General features: G+C 37.3%; 1 protein-coding gene across 1 annotated transcript in view; it reads right to left on the bottom strand.

Annotated features, from left to right (window-relative positions):
- Positions 1-17,175, bottom strand: part of spg (dedicator of cytokinesis spg) — a 916,969-nt gene that overhangs the window by 247,346 nt on the left and 652,448 nt on the right. The window contains exon 33 of the mRNA XM_090372306.1: positions 15,827-15,928. Within this exon, the coding sequence (XP_090228432.1) occupies positions 15,827-15,928 (102 nt within the window). The remainder of the gene's footprint in view (positions 1-15,826; positions 15,929-17,175) is intronic.

The following is a 17,175-nucleotide window of genomic DNA, read 5'->3' as shown; positions in this document are numbered from 1 at the left end:
TCATTTTAGGAAGGATGTAGATTTACTTGAGCGTGTACAGAGAAGGGCAACAAGATTGGTGAGGGGAATGAAGGGATCCTCTTACAAAGAGAGGCTTAAGTTCTGCAAATTGCAGTGGCTGGAGACTAGGCACCTGCACGGTGATCTGATTGAGGTGTATAAGGCCTTGAATGGGTTGAGCATGCTGAATTCTGATGGGATCCTTCCACTTGTTCAGATTACGAACCTCATGGGACATAAATTCAAATTAAGAAAAGACAGATGTAGAATAGATGTGTGGAAATTTGCCTTTAGCCAACGGGTGGTTAATTGCTGGAACAAACTTCCATCTGTCGTTGTGGAAGTTGATAGGTTGAATAAATTTAAGGAGGAACTGGACAGGCATTTGGAGGGAATGGTGTGATTTTTTTTTTTTTTTTTTGGCTGATGCTGCATAAGCTCATACACTTGCTTTCTTGCATCACATGCGACTACTACTACTACTACATAGTTTCTCGGATATAGAATTGTGGCAAACCGCATAACACAGTATTTTTGAACTTTTGTGCAGGGGAAACCCTACTATCATGTTGAAAGTAATTTTTAAACATTTCCATTCTTTTTTTGTGAATCCCTACTGTTGACTCACTAGCCATTATGTAGAAAAAAAAAAAAAAAAATATTGGGAAACCCCTGTATTTTTTGTTAGGAAATCCATGTATTAGGTTCAGTGCAATTGAACTTTTGCTTGTTGGAGATCATAAAAAACTGTGAATTTGAAGTGAGCAGTTTGTGACTTTTAAGGTTTTTGTAAGGTTATTTTTGTTTTTATTTGATCGTTTATAAATTTTTCCCAGTATGTATTACTAAACTTTGTTCTTTAATACCGTACTGAGATAATTTCTTTGTTGTGAATTAAATCCCAGCCTAAAACTATGCTTAAGGAACATAAAAAAAAAGTATGATACCTTTATATACCGCAAATATGACATATTTTAGTATTAAATCAGCTCACACCAACCATAAGAATAAGTATTTACTGTAACTAAAATATTTATTTACATATTAAAATAAAATAAATATTTACAAAAACTGCTATTATATTAAATATACATGTAAAAACATTAAAACTGTGATAAAATCCTTGAGATAAAATACACTAAAATAAACCGGATTAAAAGCGATAAAAACGATAAGAATCTCTGGAGCTTTCGGAAGCTTGCGCTCCCTTCCTCAGCAGTAACAAAACTTCCTGCAGCACGTCCATATATATAACAGGCTCACGGTACCTATACACGTGGTGCAGTCGGCACATGGTCTGAACTGGAAGCGGAAATAGCTCGGGAACGTGTTAAGCAAAACCGTTCATCCGTACTTAGGATAATAGTTTCAAACAGAGGATGCATACGCATACCTCTGTCCCTATTCATAATATTGTGGTCGGATGAACAGATTCGTAGGCTCTCGAGCCATTTACGGTTCCAGAACCCATGCGCTCGATCCATGATAACCGCATCCTCTGGGGAAATTTGATGCTGCTTCTCCCAAAAATGTTCGGCCACAGCAGACTTATTGTAATCGGCGGTTTTTATAGCATTTGCATGCTCCCCCAGACGATCCTTGAGCCGTCGTTTTGTCTCGCCCACATAACACTCCCCCAAGAAGATCATGAATATTTGGATCCGTAAGTTACATGAGGAGTTAAGAGATACTAGGAGGCAAATAGGTAGGTACTTGGATGTTATTAGTAGTAGTGTATCTTCTAGACATTTGGCTCTCGTTAGAAGATTAGTTTTGGATAAAGTTATTAGGATAGCAGACACCTATAGACAGAGGCAGATTATGAAGTTTAATAGGTTGTTGGGAGAAGGTACAGTACAACGTAGCGATAGAAGTACTCATTTTGTTTACAACTTGAGTAATAGGCAACTTACGGAAGAGCAAGAGGGAGTTTTAAATTTAGGTCCCAAGTTTACGCTTGTACCTCCCAAACCTCCCATTGCGGAGATAGCAATGGGTATTGAACGGGCCATCAGCAAGCTACCGGAGGCCCTAGCTAATGAGATCCGGGTTAAATCTGCCGTTATTTTGAGCCAGGTAAAGAAAGTATCTCCGAATCTTAACTTTAGTCAAAGAAAAGCCTTGAATGAACTGAGAAGAGACGAGGGAATTGTGGTTTTACCTGCGGACAAGGGCAGATCGACGGTTGTCCTAAACAAGGAAGACTATCATAAAAAAGCAATGGATCTTTTACAGAACAATAATACGTATAAAGTTACTCAGAGAAACCCATTGGTTGGCCTAGAGCGGCGCGTTAATAAACTGGTACAGGATTGGTTAAAGGCAGAGAAGATTTCCAGGGAGACCTTTTGGTTCTTACATGCTACTGGATGTCAACTCCCGAGGTTTTATGGACTTCCAAAAACTCATAAGACAGAAGTCCCACTCAGACCTATTGTATCATTTATAGGAAGCCCCACATATGCTTTGTCAGGGTATTTGGCTAAATTGATTTCGCCTATAGTGGGCCAGTCCAACTATGTCATAAAAGACAGTAAAGAATTTGTGAATTTTGTGAAAGATTTGACTGTAAAGGAAAACGACAGCATGATTTCTTTTGATGTGGTGTCACTATTCACATGCATTCCAATTAAACATGGAATGTATTGTGTTAGAAGATCTTTGAGTAATGATGTCTCTTTGGGTAGTAGATCGCTTTTAAACGTAGAGGATATTTGTTTGGGTGTGGAACTTTGTCTGGCCAGCACCACTATGGTGTACCAAGGTGTTATGTACAAACAGGTTCACGGTACAGCCATGGGATCTCCTATTAGCGCCATCGTGGCCAATCTGGCCATGGAGGAGTTAGAGGACAGGGTTTTTAGTGGATGTCAGTTTCCCATAAAGAAATGGAAAAGGTATGTTGATGATACCTTTACCGTGGTCCAGAAGGGGAGAGAGGATGATGCACTCCATTGGCTTAATAGCTTCTCCCAATTTATACAATTTACCTCAGAGGTGGAAACAGGAGGTACCCTTCCTTTCTTGGATGTACTGGTCTCTAGGGTAGGCCCTAGGCTAAAAACTTCTGTGTTTAAAAAACCTATGTGCAGAGGCCAGTACACCCATTATAGTTCAGCACAAGCTGGGCAGCATAAGAATAGTGTAGTGTACTAGATAGAGCAGGGTCACACTGCACCACCTCTGAGGACAAAGAATGTGAAATTAGACGGGTCACAGCAGACCTTAGAAAATGCGGATACCCCCAGAGGATCATAGACAGATTTAGTAGAGGAATAGAGTCTAACCGTCAGGAACCGTTTGTTCCTGTCGCTACCGCATACATTCCTTACTATCCGGGCGTTACTGAGCATCTCGCTAGAATTTTGCGGGGCTATAAAACACGCTGTGTGCAGCTTCCTGGGCGGAGATTGCACACAGTGTTGTCTCAGGTAAAAGACCCAATAGCAAAGGACCTGAGTAGTGGAGTAGTATACAGGATAAAATGCCCGGATTGTGGGGAGTGTTATGTGGGCGAGACAAAACGACGGCTCAAGGATCGTCTGGGGGAGCATGCAAATGCTATAAAAACCGCCGATTACAATAAGTCTGCTGTGGCCGAACATTTTTGGGAGAAGCAGCATCAAATTTCCCCAGAGGATGCGGTTATCATGGATCGAGCGCATGGGTTCTGGAACCGTAAATGGCTCGAGAGCCTACGAATCTGTTCATCCGACCACAATATTATGAATAGGGACAGAGGTATGCGTATGCATCCTCTGTTTGAAACTATTATCCTAAGTACGGATGAACGGTTTTGCTTAACACGTTCCCGAGCTATTTCCGCTTCCAGTTCAGACCATGCGCCGACTGCACCACGTGTATAGGTACCGTGAGCCTGTTATATATATGGACGTGCTGCAGGAAGTTTTGTTACTGCTGAGGAAGGGAGCGCAAGCTTCCGAAAGCTCCAGAGATTCTTATCGTTTTTATCGCTTTTAATCCGGTTTATTTTAGTGTATTTTATCTCAAGGATTTTATCACAGTTTTAATGTTTTTACATGTATATTTAATATAATAGCAGTTTTTGTAAATATTTATTTTATTTTAATATGTAAATAAATATTTTAGTTACAGTAAATACTTATTCTTATGGTTGGTGTGAGCTGATTTAATACTAAAATATGAATTTTCCCAACCTCAGAGGCCTTTTTCAGGATATCACAAATATGACAGCTTTCCCTGAGCGGAAATAATTGAGAAAATGTAAAAGGCACTCAGTATTTGGATTGACGATAGCAGTAAATAACGGATCCCATTAGATGGCAATGTCATTTTAAAAAATGCACTAAAATTTTTTAACCATTTAAAAGAAAATGGAAAATCTTCTGTTAACCAGAAATTTGTTGCCAGTAAAGATTGGTTTGAATGATTTAAATATGGCTTCTCATTACATAACAATTCAAGGGGAAAGTGCATTGGCTAATAATGAAGCTTTAAGAAGTATGCAGAGGAATTTAAAAGAAATTATTGAAGACCATGGATACACACCACATAGAGTTTTCAATGCCGATGAGACAGGTCTAGAGACTAAACATGGATTTCACCACTTCAAGCCTCCAATAAGCAAAGTGGTGGTATTTCACCAGTTGATGAAAGTCATCTACCACCTACTTAAGTTTTAAGACTTTTTTTTCCTTTTCAAGATGATGATGATATTATTTAGGGGGTGATACCAGAAGGTTCAGCCTCGGGAACAAAAGACCATAGATACACTGCTGGTACTGCCATCTCTTGGAGGAAGTTGGAACTACAACATACCACTTGCGTTTATTTTCAAATTCGTTGAACATGACCACAACAGCACCAGTTTGGGAACCTGATTGCCACAACTTGTATGTTAAGAATCTTTTTATATTTTAGAATTACCACAGTAATAATACAAAATAATTGATGCAAGTTAATCCATACAAATTGAAAGCAAGCAAATTAATTCACCATCAAACTTAAAAAAAGTCACTTGCTTTTATTAAGGTATCTGTCCAACTTTTCCGTCAATCTTGAGTTGATAAACATCTTGAGTTCTACAAGATTAGGCAATAATTTACTCCAACAGTTAAGAACCCTAGGCTGAAAGATAATTATCTCACAGAAAGTTTATATCAATACAGTAGAGCATCAGTTATCCGGAATAATTACTGTCAGACCGACGCCTCCGTAGCCAGGTAGGTAGGAGCAGCAGCACTGCATAGCACAAGCTTCTTGATTAGACCTGGGTTCGAGCCCATGACCACCAAATACGGAGGATGTGGAAAGGTCAGGGAATGACCACCGCATATCCCCAGAGAAATATGGCCTTAGTTGCTAATGCTCCTAAAAACTAAATAACAACAACTGTCAGAACTCTTCTGGATAGAAAAATTTTCCAGATAATCGAACGTAAGGTAAAATTAAATAAATCCTGTTACAATGTATTAAGGTAAAAGAAAAAGACTCTAAATACCATGAAAAAAATGAATTTATTTTATTAAAAAAATAATAATAATTTAAAAATTCGCACATTTATATATGCATGTATATTCATCATCAGCCATTTTCAATCCACTGCAGGATGAAGGCCTCTCCAGCAACTTTCCAGTTCCTTCTGTTTTGAGCACTGGCCATCCATTTACTACCCAAAAACTCATGAATTTCATCTATCCATCTCCGCCTTTGTCTTCCAGGTTTTCTTCTAGCTCCTCTTGGGTACCATTCTGTTATTTTCTTAGTCCATTTGTCATCATGTCTTCGAGCTATGTGTCCTGCCCAAGACCATTTTAGTTCTTTAGTTTTGATAAGAATGTCCTTTACTTGAGTTTGCTGCCTAATCTATGTGTTTCTCTTCTTATCTAACAGTCTGATTCCAAATATAATTCGTTCCATTCTTCGCTGTGTAGTTCTCAGCTTCTCTTCCATTCTTTTGGTGAGTGCCCAAGTTTCACTTCCATAAGTCATGGTGGGGAGTATACATTGATTCATTATTTTACGTTTCAAACAAACTGGGATATTGCTCTTCAGTATGTGACTATATTTCCTGAATGCTATCCATCCAAAATTTATTCTTCTCTTGACTTCCAGCCATTTATCATTATTACAGCTAATAACTTGTCCCAGATAAGTATATGACTCCACCTTTTCAATTACTGCTCCTTCAATCATTATTTCCCTTTCCGTGGCATACTTGTTCATCATTACTTTTGTTTTAGCCATATTCATCTTTAGTCCAAAATCCTTACTAACTGTGCATAACTGATTAAGATTTTCCTCTAATTCTTTGGGATCGTGGCTTATGACCACAATGTCATCTACAAATCGTAAATGGCTTAGGTACTCTCCGTTCACATTGACTCCTTTCTGCGACCAGTCTAATCTTCTGAAAGCTTCCTCAAGGGCAGCAGTAAACAGCTTCGGAGATATTGTCTCCTTGTCGAACTCCTTTCTTGATTTTAAATTTGCTACTGCCTTTGTCTAGTCTAATAAAAAAGGTAGCATTCTCATATATTTTCTTCAAAATCATATCTATGCCTTGTCTTTCCAGTGCCCGAAACATTGCCTTATGCTGTATGAAGTCAAAGCCTTTTCATAATTCACAAATGCCAGGCATAATGGTGTTTTATATTCATTTGCTTTCTCCATTAGCTGTGATATTATGTGAAGGTGATCCATAGTTGAGAATCCTGTCCTAAAGGCAGCTTGCTCTTTCGGTTGATTCTCATCAAGTATTCTTTCTAATCTGTTAGTAATGACCCTTGTGAACAACTTGTAGATGTGGGATAATAAGATAATTGGTCTATAATTTCCAATTTCTGATTTCTTCTAGCTCCTCTTCTTATGCATCAAAACTATGATTGCATTATTCCACTGCTTAGGCATCACACCTTTTCTAATGCACTTTGTGAAGAGCCTTGCCAGTTTCAGTGTTATGTCTCTTCGTCCCAATTTTAACAACTCTACAGTAACTTCATCTTCCCCCGGGACTTTCCGATTCTTCATTTTCTTCAATGCATGTTCTACCTCATCAGGAAGAATATCGGGTATGTCGTATGTGTTGCTACTTTGCAATCCATCTTCCCCACTGCTGGTATCATTCCCTTGCTCCTTGTATAATTCTCTATAGTAGTCTTCTGCTATTTGAATTATGCCTTTTCTGGTGTTTATAAGTACAGTAAACCCCCGCTATTCGCGGGGGTTACGTTCCTGAGAAATGTCGCGAATACCGAAAACGCGAATACTGAGTTATGGCTCCCATAGAAATAAAGGGGTTCCGTTCCAAAGTATGAAATATATAAGAAAAACTAGTGTAAAATTTTGTCTATGTATGTATTATATGTACCTTCATAATATGACTATGTACATAGACAGTACATTGTGAAATGCAAGCATATGGCATCGAAATGAAAATAAGAAACAATTTAATATTAAATGTAATATTTATAAGAAATTTCAAACAAATCTTTCAAACCAGTGCCTTTGCTAGCTAAAAAACTTATCCCGCCAGCGCTATCACCAGTTTCGCTAAAGTGTTTGTCTTTTTAAGAATGATGAGTGAACTTAACGGAATTTTATTTTGAGTTCGGTCTTCTATCCACAGATTTTAAGGCTTTTTCCAATTTTTCTAATTTAACATCACGAGTTACAGAGCAAATTTTTGAAGCAATTAGCGCGTTTTCACGGACCCTACGGCGGATTTTTTCTTCCGATTTTTTTGATTGATCGTACCGTTGACTCACTGATTTTATAATATTTTGCCACTGAGGAGACACTTTCACCATTAGAAATTTTATCTAATAACTCAATTTTATTCGCTAATGTCATCACCTTCTTTGATATTTTCACATTTCTCTTGTTATTCGTAGCCATATTTTTGTAGGGGTTAGAAAGAACTTGTCCACAATAAAGTCACTTTCTTCCGTTAATACACTCGAAAAAGTCTGTTTTACACTGCAAAATGGTAGATTTATCATTTTTGTAAGCATATCAATTTATAAATTGATAAATTTATTCAATTCATAAACATAGAAATTAAAAGCAAACGATGAAACCTTCCATGACAAGCGCATAACACATACTGAACAAGGATTAGCGAGAAACATCCACGCTCGCGATTTTGTCACCCCTCCCCCACACCCACTGAGCGCTGTTTTGACCAGGAAAGATAATTCTAGCCACGCCCATGTTTTTTTTTGACGGAAAATATTCACGGCGCTTTAAAATTCACATTTTTTAGGTTTCATTTTATATTAAATCAACGATCGCGAATACGCGAAACCGCGAATACAGATACCGCGAATAGCGGGGGTTTGCTGTACACCATCGCTATTCTTCAGTTTCAGTATCATTTGTCTTTCTGTATTACTGCTCATGGCTGCTGATTTAAATCCTTTGTTTTCCCTTAATGCTTGTTCTACTTTTCTTGTGTTAAATCTTCTTATGTCCTCTCTGAGTCTCTTTCTAATGGGTTTGCATAACTCAATATACTCAATTTTCTCCCTGTCAGTGTTTTTCTTGCTTTTCATTTGTCGTCTTCGGTTCATCATGACAAGTGTTTCTTGACTAATTTTTTCTTCTTTGGATTTCTTTTTCCCTATAGGTTTCTTGGGCTTTATCACTTTCAGAAAGTTGTAATATTCTTCGTCGATATTTTGGTCCTGAGCAGTCTGCAGAAGCTCAAACTTGTTCTTAAGTTCCAGTACATACTGCTTTTTCTCCTCTTCTGTTATCTCAAAGACCTTTGTATTATTTACTCGAGTCAGTTTTTTCCTTTCCTTTCCTACATCTATATTAAGTGTACTGTACATCTTACCATTCTGTGATCACTTCCAACATTTACCTTATTCAGGACGGTAACATCATTCACAATATATCTTCTGGTAGTGAGGATGAAGTCAATTTCATTAGTTGTCAATCCATTTGGACTCTTCCTGTGCACTTTCTGTTCACCCTTTTCTTGAAAAAAGTGTTCATTACTGACAGTCCTTGAGATTCTGCAAATTCCACAAGTCTTTCACCTCTTTTATTTCTTTCACCAATTCCAAAATTTCCTATAGTTCCTCTTTCTGCGCTGTTTTGTCTTTTTTCCAACCTTAGCATTGAAGTCCCCCATAATAATAGTGTAGTGGGTTTTCTGCTCATCTAGAAGAGACTCAATTTCGGTGTACATTTCTTCAACCTCTTCATCATCATGGCTCGATGTTGGTGCATAAATCATTATAATCTTTAGCTTGTACCTCTTAGAAATCTTAAGTATTAGTCTTGACACCCTTGGTGATGTACTTTTGAATTCCAAAATGTTGTTTTTAAAATCTTTATGGACCAGAAACCCAACTCCACCCTCCCTCCTTTCACTGTTTCCATTGATGTACAGCAGATTTCCGCTTGATAAACTTAAGTGATTCATTTCTTCTTCTTGTTTCAGCCAAACCGATGATATTCCAATTCACATTTTCTAATTCCTTTTCCAGCTCTAATATCCTGTCTTCACCGATGAGTGATCGTACGTTATAACAGGCCAAGTTCAGTTTCCGTGCATGGCAGACTGGTCATACCCAGAGATCCTTAGCACCCTCTGCTTCGACTCTGATCCTCTCGCTGCCGTAAGAGGGAGAGTGAAAGCTGCTGGGGACTGAGGGCCATTTGTATTGTTGTGCTCTCATATGCTGGAGGGTTTGGTCTTTTCCTCTTCACGCTGACCAGGTGTCTTGAAGAGAACCACTCTACACGTTCGTTGCCACCTAAGTGACATAACAGGGCTTACCATCGAGAAGGTGTGCATGAGTGGATTTTAGGGAGGCAGGCCAACCGGAAATCTTCTCCTAAATCTTCTGTAATAGAGAGATATTGGATCCATCAGTGTTTTAGGCTGTCTGATAACACAGGATACCTGTTCCCCTCTAACCCCCATGTATATTCAGATAGGTATTATTTTACTGCAAATTTTATGTGGAAAAAAATTTAAAGTAATTTTTTAAAATAATGTTCGATTGTTTTTTTTTTTTTGTTTTGTTTGTTGTAACCTATTTTATTGCTGCTAAACCTCTCAAGTTCCTTAATAAAATCAATTCGATTATATCACAATCTTCCTGATTTTCTGCCTATTTTGGTGCTCTTTCTTTTCGTTGACATTTTACCATGAAAAAACTGAGAAAAATAATAAATCACAGAGTTTCGGGCCGATATTATTTTTACCAAAACTGGGGCTAAACTAAACATAACATGAAATGAAAAATTGGGTTCACGGAAGCAAAAACTCATGGTTTCCAAGAAAACCCACAGTGTTAATCCAACATTTCACCAGATATATGAAGGGAAAAAAACAGACAGAAATACTCTCATAACATAATAAACATTGGTCTCAAATACTACCATTAATAAAAAAAAAAAAAAGATGAAAAACCAGCCATTCAAATTATTCTGGATAACTGACTTCCAGATAACCGATGTTCTACTGTGACTAGCCTTACTAAACTACACTGCACCTTCCACAACAGATCCTCATCCTTTCTAAAATAGTAATGGAATACTCAAGATGTGGCTTATAGATCAAACACCATGTGCTCTTCTAGAAGGGCCTCTACATTGTTGAGGGAAACTTCTTGTTACACTACACACTTACTATGTCTTTTTCATTATGTTACCGTAAGTTTACCTTAAATTTGTTGCCACCAGGTAATAAGGTAACCTGTGATTACTATTACTCCAAATATATAATCTTACATTTCACAATGCAACCACCATTTCTCAAACCAACTTAATACTTTATCTAGATCTTGCTTAAGCATTATACTTTGGTCACTATCATTCATCACTCTCCCAACTTTTGATTCTTCAGCAAACTCTGATATCAAATCTGTTATGCCTTCAACAATATCATTAACAAATATCAGCAAATTATAAAATATTTAAGGGCAACGGCCTCATTAGGATTAGTACAGGCATCAGCCAAAAAAAAAAAAAAAAAACTTCCACTTCACCCCTCCGTTCGTTCGAAATACCTGTCCAGCTGAGCCTTAAACTTATTTAGGCTATCAACTTCCACTACAAGGGATGGAAGTCTGTTCCACCAACCAACTACCCGCTGGCTAAAGGCAAATTTCCCCACATCTATCCTACATCTGTCTTTCCTCAATTTGAATTTATGCCATCTCAGGTGATTATTCTGAGCAAGAGGCAGAATTGCCTCTTGCACCAGCATTGAGCATGCTCAAACCATTCGAGGCTTTATACACGTCTATCAGATCACCTCGCCGGTGCCTACTCTCCAGTCACAGTAATTTGCAAAACTTAAGCCTTTCTTTGTAAGAGCAACCCTTTGTTCCATTCACTAATCTTATTGCCCTTCTCTGTACTCGTTCCAGCAGCTCTATATCCTCTTGAAATGAGGCCTCCAGACCTGTATACAGTTCTCAAGGTTTGGCCTGACCATTGCCTTATACAAGGGAATAATCACCTCCATACGGCTGTTAGAAAAATTCCAGTATATCATTGATAAGACACCATGAGCTACTCTTGCACCCGTCTGCACTGTTCAGAGAACTTCATATCTGCCTGCACAATTACCCCCAGGTCCTTTTCATTCTCTACCACTGTCAGTGCAGTACCACAGAGTTGGTACACTGCTCTCGGGTTGCTGTTTCCCATATGTAGTACTTTACATTTGTCAATGTTAAAGTTCATTTCCCATCTCTCAGCCCATCTGCTCAACCTTTCCAGATCCTGTTGCAGCAGCATAGCATCAGTAGTGTACTAACAACCTTGCCAACCTTTGTATCATCTGCAAACTTGGACACTAAGCTTGATATACCATCATCAATATTATTTATAAATACAGAAAACAACAATGGACTCAACACTGAACCCCGAGGGACTCCACAAAAGCATTAGTCCACAATGAGCAGTGTACATCGATTACCACTCTCTGCCTTCTCCCCCTCAACGACCCCTTTATCCATAGCAGCAATTTGCTTCCAATGCCACACTGCTTCAATTTGTGCAGCAGTCTTCCATGGGCAACAGTATCAAAAGCCTTTCTAAGATCCAAGTATATAATATCAAAATTATTCCCTGCATCCAGTTCTTTTGTGACTGCATCATAGTATCCAATCAAATTGGTCAGGCAAGACTTCCCCTTAACAAAACCATGCAGTGTCCGAGTTATAACTGAAGTCTTGTCTAGATGATCCTGCAGTGCTTCTTTAACCAGTGCCTCCATTAATTTATCTGGAATAGAAGTTAAACTCACAGATCTATAATTACTTGTGTCAGCCTTTGATCCTCCTTTGTGAATTGGGGTCACATTTGCACATCTCCAGTCTATGGGTACCTCCCCTGAGTCCAAGGAAGCTCTCATAATTATGGCTAAGGGTTTGTTTACTTCCTTTGCTGCCTCCTTTAATATAACTGGATAGATCCCATCCACCCCAGGTGCCTTTCTTGTGTTTATCTTCAACAATTTCTCCTCCACTTTACTCTCAGTTATTACAAGATTATCTAGCTTACTGCCAGAGTTGAATACACCTCTGGCATTCCCCCTCGTTGAATAACTCGTCATGTGTGAATGTCGATGCAAAATATTCATTTAATTTGTTAGCTACCTGAGCAGGATTATCAACAGTTGAACCATCGATATCAAGTGGACCAATCTGATTCATCCCCTTCGTTCTAGGGTTTAAATAAGTAAAGAACTCTTTGCTGTTTTTCTTTGCATCCTTTGCCAAAGATTTCTCGTAATCTGCCTTCGCCAGCCTAACCTCCTTTGTAACTTGGTTACAGATCAACTTATATCTATCAGAGGCTTCTGTGTCACATGTTAATTTATATGTATCCCATGCATTTTTCTTCTCTGCCATATGTCTCATTAGTTCATCTGACATCCACTTAGGCCTAAACCTTGAACAATATTTCTTAGTTGGTATGTAAAGCCTAGTAGCTTCCAAGATAAGTTCTTTGAATGTTTTCCATTTTGAATTTGCTGTTGGTAACATCATCAGTTGGTTTCACTGTATAGAATTTAAATACTGTCTCAGACCATTGTAGTCGCCTTTACGAAAGCAATAACCCTTCCCTTTACCCCTAATGGTAGTTACCTCTTTGAGTAAATCCCACTTCAGCACACTGTGATCACTGCCACCTAGTGGTTCCTCTATCTGCAGATTCTTAATGCATGAAGAATCACTACTGATAATCAAATCAAGAGTATTACTCCCTCTAGTTGCCTCCCAAACATGCTGATGTAGAAAACAATCATCCAATAAATCCACAAAAGCCTTGATAATGTGTGAGTGACAAACTCACAAATTCCAGTCAATATCTGGGAAATTAAAATCCCCCATTATAAGACTCTCTGATTTACTGGCACACTCTATTTCACTGTACAGTTTCTTATTATACTCATCAGAGTCATTAGGCCTATAGCACACTCCTTCTCTCAATTTTGATCTCCCAATGCTTATGTCACACCAAACTGACTCGACACTGCACTGTACAGCGATGTCGACTGGCTTCACTTCCTTGGATTTTATGTGTTTCTTAACTAATAGCATAATCCCTCCTCCCTTCCTATCCTGTCTATCCTTTCTGTAGACGTACTCCCCAAATTCCAGTTCTGCATTCCTTATATCTGTGTGACACCACGTCTCTGATATCCCAACAATATCTGCCTTTGATGCTTTGGGCAATACCTCAAATTCATCAAATTTATTTACCAAACTCCTAGCATTGGTGTACACGCAAGTATACATGCACCTGTTTCTATTCTTAGCTACCCTAACACAATCCAGGTGTGTACTTGTACCGCAATGGCTCCCAGCAGTCTCTGAAATATCATGCATCTTGTTTTTCAGGCTTCTGCTCATTCTAATAGAAGCAGTGCAAGGATCTCTTTCACCTCTGCCAGTGGCTACTGTCAATCTATTGGTCTTTGTTTCCCCCAAGCTAGCAGTTTTCCAAACCACCTAACACTGCCTCGATAGCATCAGCAAATATTCTTGCACCCTTTCTATTTAAGTGTATCCCATCCCTGTAGAAGCAGTCCCTTCTGTTAACAAGTACAGACCAGGCTGAAAAAAAATTCTACCCCTTGAGCCTTACACAATCTTTCCATGGCCGAATTGATCGACAAGGCTCTCTTCATATACTCCCTCCTATCGTGTCTGGGCAGAATTGCAGACACTTTGAAATTCAACCCTAATTCACGGCTTTTTTTTCAACAGTGGCCTGTACTTGTTAAGTAATCCAACATTTCACCAGATATACGAAGGGAAAAAAGCAGACAGAAATACTCTCATAACATAATAAACGTTTGTCTTAAATACTACCATTAAAAAAAAAAAGGATGAAAAATCAGCCATTCAAATTATTCTGGATAACTGACTGTTATCCAGAATAATGTCATGTTAGAAGGTAGGACGATTAACATACAGGTTAGTTCAAAAGAATCATTTTAATATAGCCATCTACCGAAGTAATTAAATTAATTAATTATATTGGCATCATTTTGGTTATATCTCGTATTGTGAATGCCTTCCCACCTCAAATAAGTAACCCTTCACCAGTGGAGAAGACTACTGTTGCTTATTCTCAGCGAATACCACCACCCATATGGCACTGTTTCAAAACTTGTTGGCTTCTCCTTGGTGGGTGGGCAGGTAACCCTGGTGTTGCAATAGTGACAACCCAGTTATAACTTCACAATATGAGAGATGCCTGATGGTGTGCAGTGATATAGACTATAAAATATTTAAGGGTAAAGGCCTCATGCTACGAGGTAGGATGACTAATATATAGGTCAGTGCAAAAGCATCATTTTAACATAGCTATCTACCTATCAACAATGAAATTTGACCATATAAGTGTTAAATAAATAAAGGTCAAAAAAACAATAGTTTATGCTTAAATGATGATTTATTTATCCAAAGAAATGAAAATATAGCCTATAAAATCAAGTAAATTATAATAATAAAGAAATTATTTATGTAATACAAATGTTAATGAATGCTTATTCTTCATCATCATCGATGAAATGCACACTTGTTGATGGTTCATGACTCATTGTTGGCCCAGCGCTCGTTGTTGGAGTCATCTTCTCCAGAAATGCTTTGAGAGTCATTTTTTTTTTCTCTCCCCAAAGCAGTCTTCTCTTTTCTTTATAAATTTCACGATAGGATCATGTAGCATCAGCACGATAACCGCTTTATGTTATCTGAGTTCAAGCAGACAAGATGCGTCATCTGCCTGAACAAATAAAATGTACAAACAATAGTACTGTATTGTATAGCTTTGCACGGGGTTTGAAATGTCATATTTATGACTGTTTAGCATTTATTTATTGCAATTAATGTTCATATTTTCAATTTTATTGATACTTGGGGAAAAAAAAATCATAAAGCAGAACTGCCTGTATGCTAATCCAATTTGGATTGTTCGAAATTCAATACAAAAAAAAAAAAAAAAAAAGGCACATATTACATGCATATGTAACAAAGAACAAATGAAAAGGTGTTATTTTTACACACTAGTAAATTTATGGACTGGTTAAACCATATGCATACCTGTTTCCCAACCCTACTGAAAACTATAATATGTTATATCTCATATATTTTGGTGCATTTTTCCACTATTAATATTAGTAATAGTACTTTCTCAACTCAACTTTGTGGAGCAAATATTACTTTTTTTTTCTTTTTTTTTAATCTCAGAATAAATATTTCTCAGTTAACTAGTTTTTCATGATTTTTGTTAACTGTTAAATAACTAATTAGACTGAAATCATAATGACCACATTATGAATGATAATATTACAGTAAATACTTACCTATAATCTAAAAGTCTTTCTAACAGCCGTGTTATTGAATTGATAAAAGCAATTCCATTATCCTTCCATGCAGGATCACTGGCTCTCACTTTTTCTAAGAGACTGAAAAGAATGATGTGATAGTCATTTTCTATTTAAAGATACTAATGTCCACTCTCATTAACTAATCTACTTAACTTCTTAAGATATCAAGCCACAAGAGCTTATTAACTTATTTTGAAATTTAAATCTTGCAACCCCACTGTCTTCACACCCACTGCTCAAAAAAAAAAAAAAAAAACCAAATGTTTAGTTTGTTTTAGTGCATCGCGTTGATTTGTGTCCCGTTGCACCGCAAAAGGCCAAATTTTGTTTTGTTATTTATGTCAGGAACGTCGGAATTTTTTTTATAGCAATTTTTTTTTTTTTTGTTTAGAAATCGCAAAAATGATGGGCAAACACAAGAGTTGTGCTTTCAATTAAACATAAACTTAAAATTATTCAAATATTTGAAAACGGTACATCTGTTAAATCTCTAAAGAACCATAATAATGGTGATCAAACCATACGCAACACTGTAAAAAAACATAAAGGGAAGCTATTAGATTTAAAATCGACATTGTAAAAAATAAATGCATGCCCAATACGCATTATTTGCATTTTGGACACAGTAGTGCGTGGTAAGTTTTTTGTTTTTTATCTATTAGTATACTTTTTACGTAGGTTGAACATATTTTGATACAGTAAGTCCCAAACTTATGTTACGTTATTTATATGCAGTATTTTTTTTTTATGACTGAAGATTTCAGTGAAGGGGAACTCACTTCAGCATAATACCTTAACATAAAAACCCACACAATTCCAGTTATTGGTATCGCTGACTAAGAGAATAAGTGACAGAGGTAATAGTAAATCTATCAAGAAAAGGAAAGTGATCTAGTTGGATCAGAAAATTAAAATAATAAGGATGTATAAAAATGGCCGAACATTAACAAGTATCAGTGCGGAATTCAGATTTGTCACTGGCAACGGTGAACACAATAAAGGAGAAAGACAGAATACGAGAAGCGATCGGCACAAATGAAGGTCAACTATAATAACCAAGGCTACGAAATACAAATAAGTTTTTACAGTACAATAACATGCATTTTTTCTTCCTTTTATGTTTTCTTTTCTTATGTGCCACTCCGGCTACTTCAACTGCTGTCCCCAGATAAATTTTTTTAATTGAACTAATTAAAAATATATAACTATTTTTCTTCTGAGGGTATTATGTGGTTTTTGTAATTTTGGCATATCAGGTATATTGTAGCAATATTTTATTAGTCATTCCCGAGTTACGTAAAAAGTCCTGGAATGTATCTCTTACA

This window comes from Mastigoproctus giganteus, chromosome 4 (assembly GCF_048544385.1).
Source record: "Mastigoproctus giganteus isolate SK-2022 chromosome 4, ASM4854438v1, whole genome shotgun sequence".
Taxonomy (NCBI): Eukaryota; Metazoa; Arthropoda; class Arachnida; order Uropygi; family Thelyphonidae; genus Mastigoproctus; species Mastigoproctus giganteus.
The sequence above is the reverse complement of the archived record's forward strand: the minus strand, read 5'-3'. Positions and strand labels throughout refer to the sequence as shown.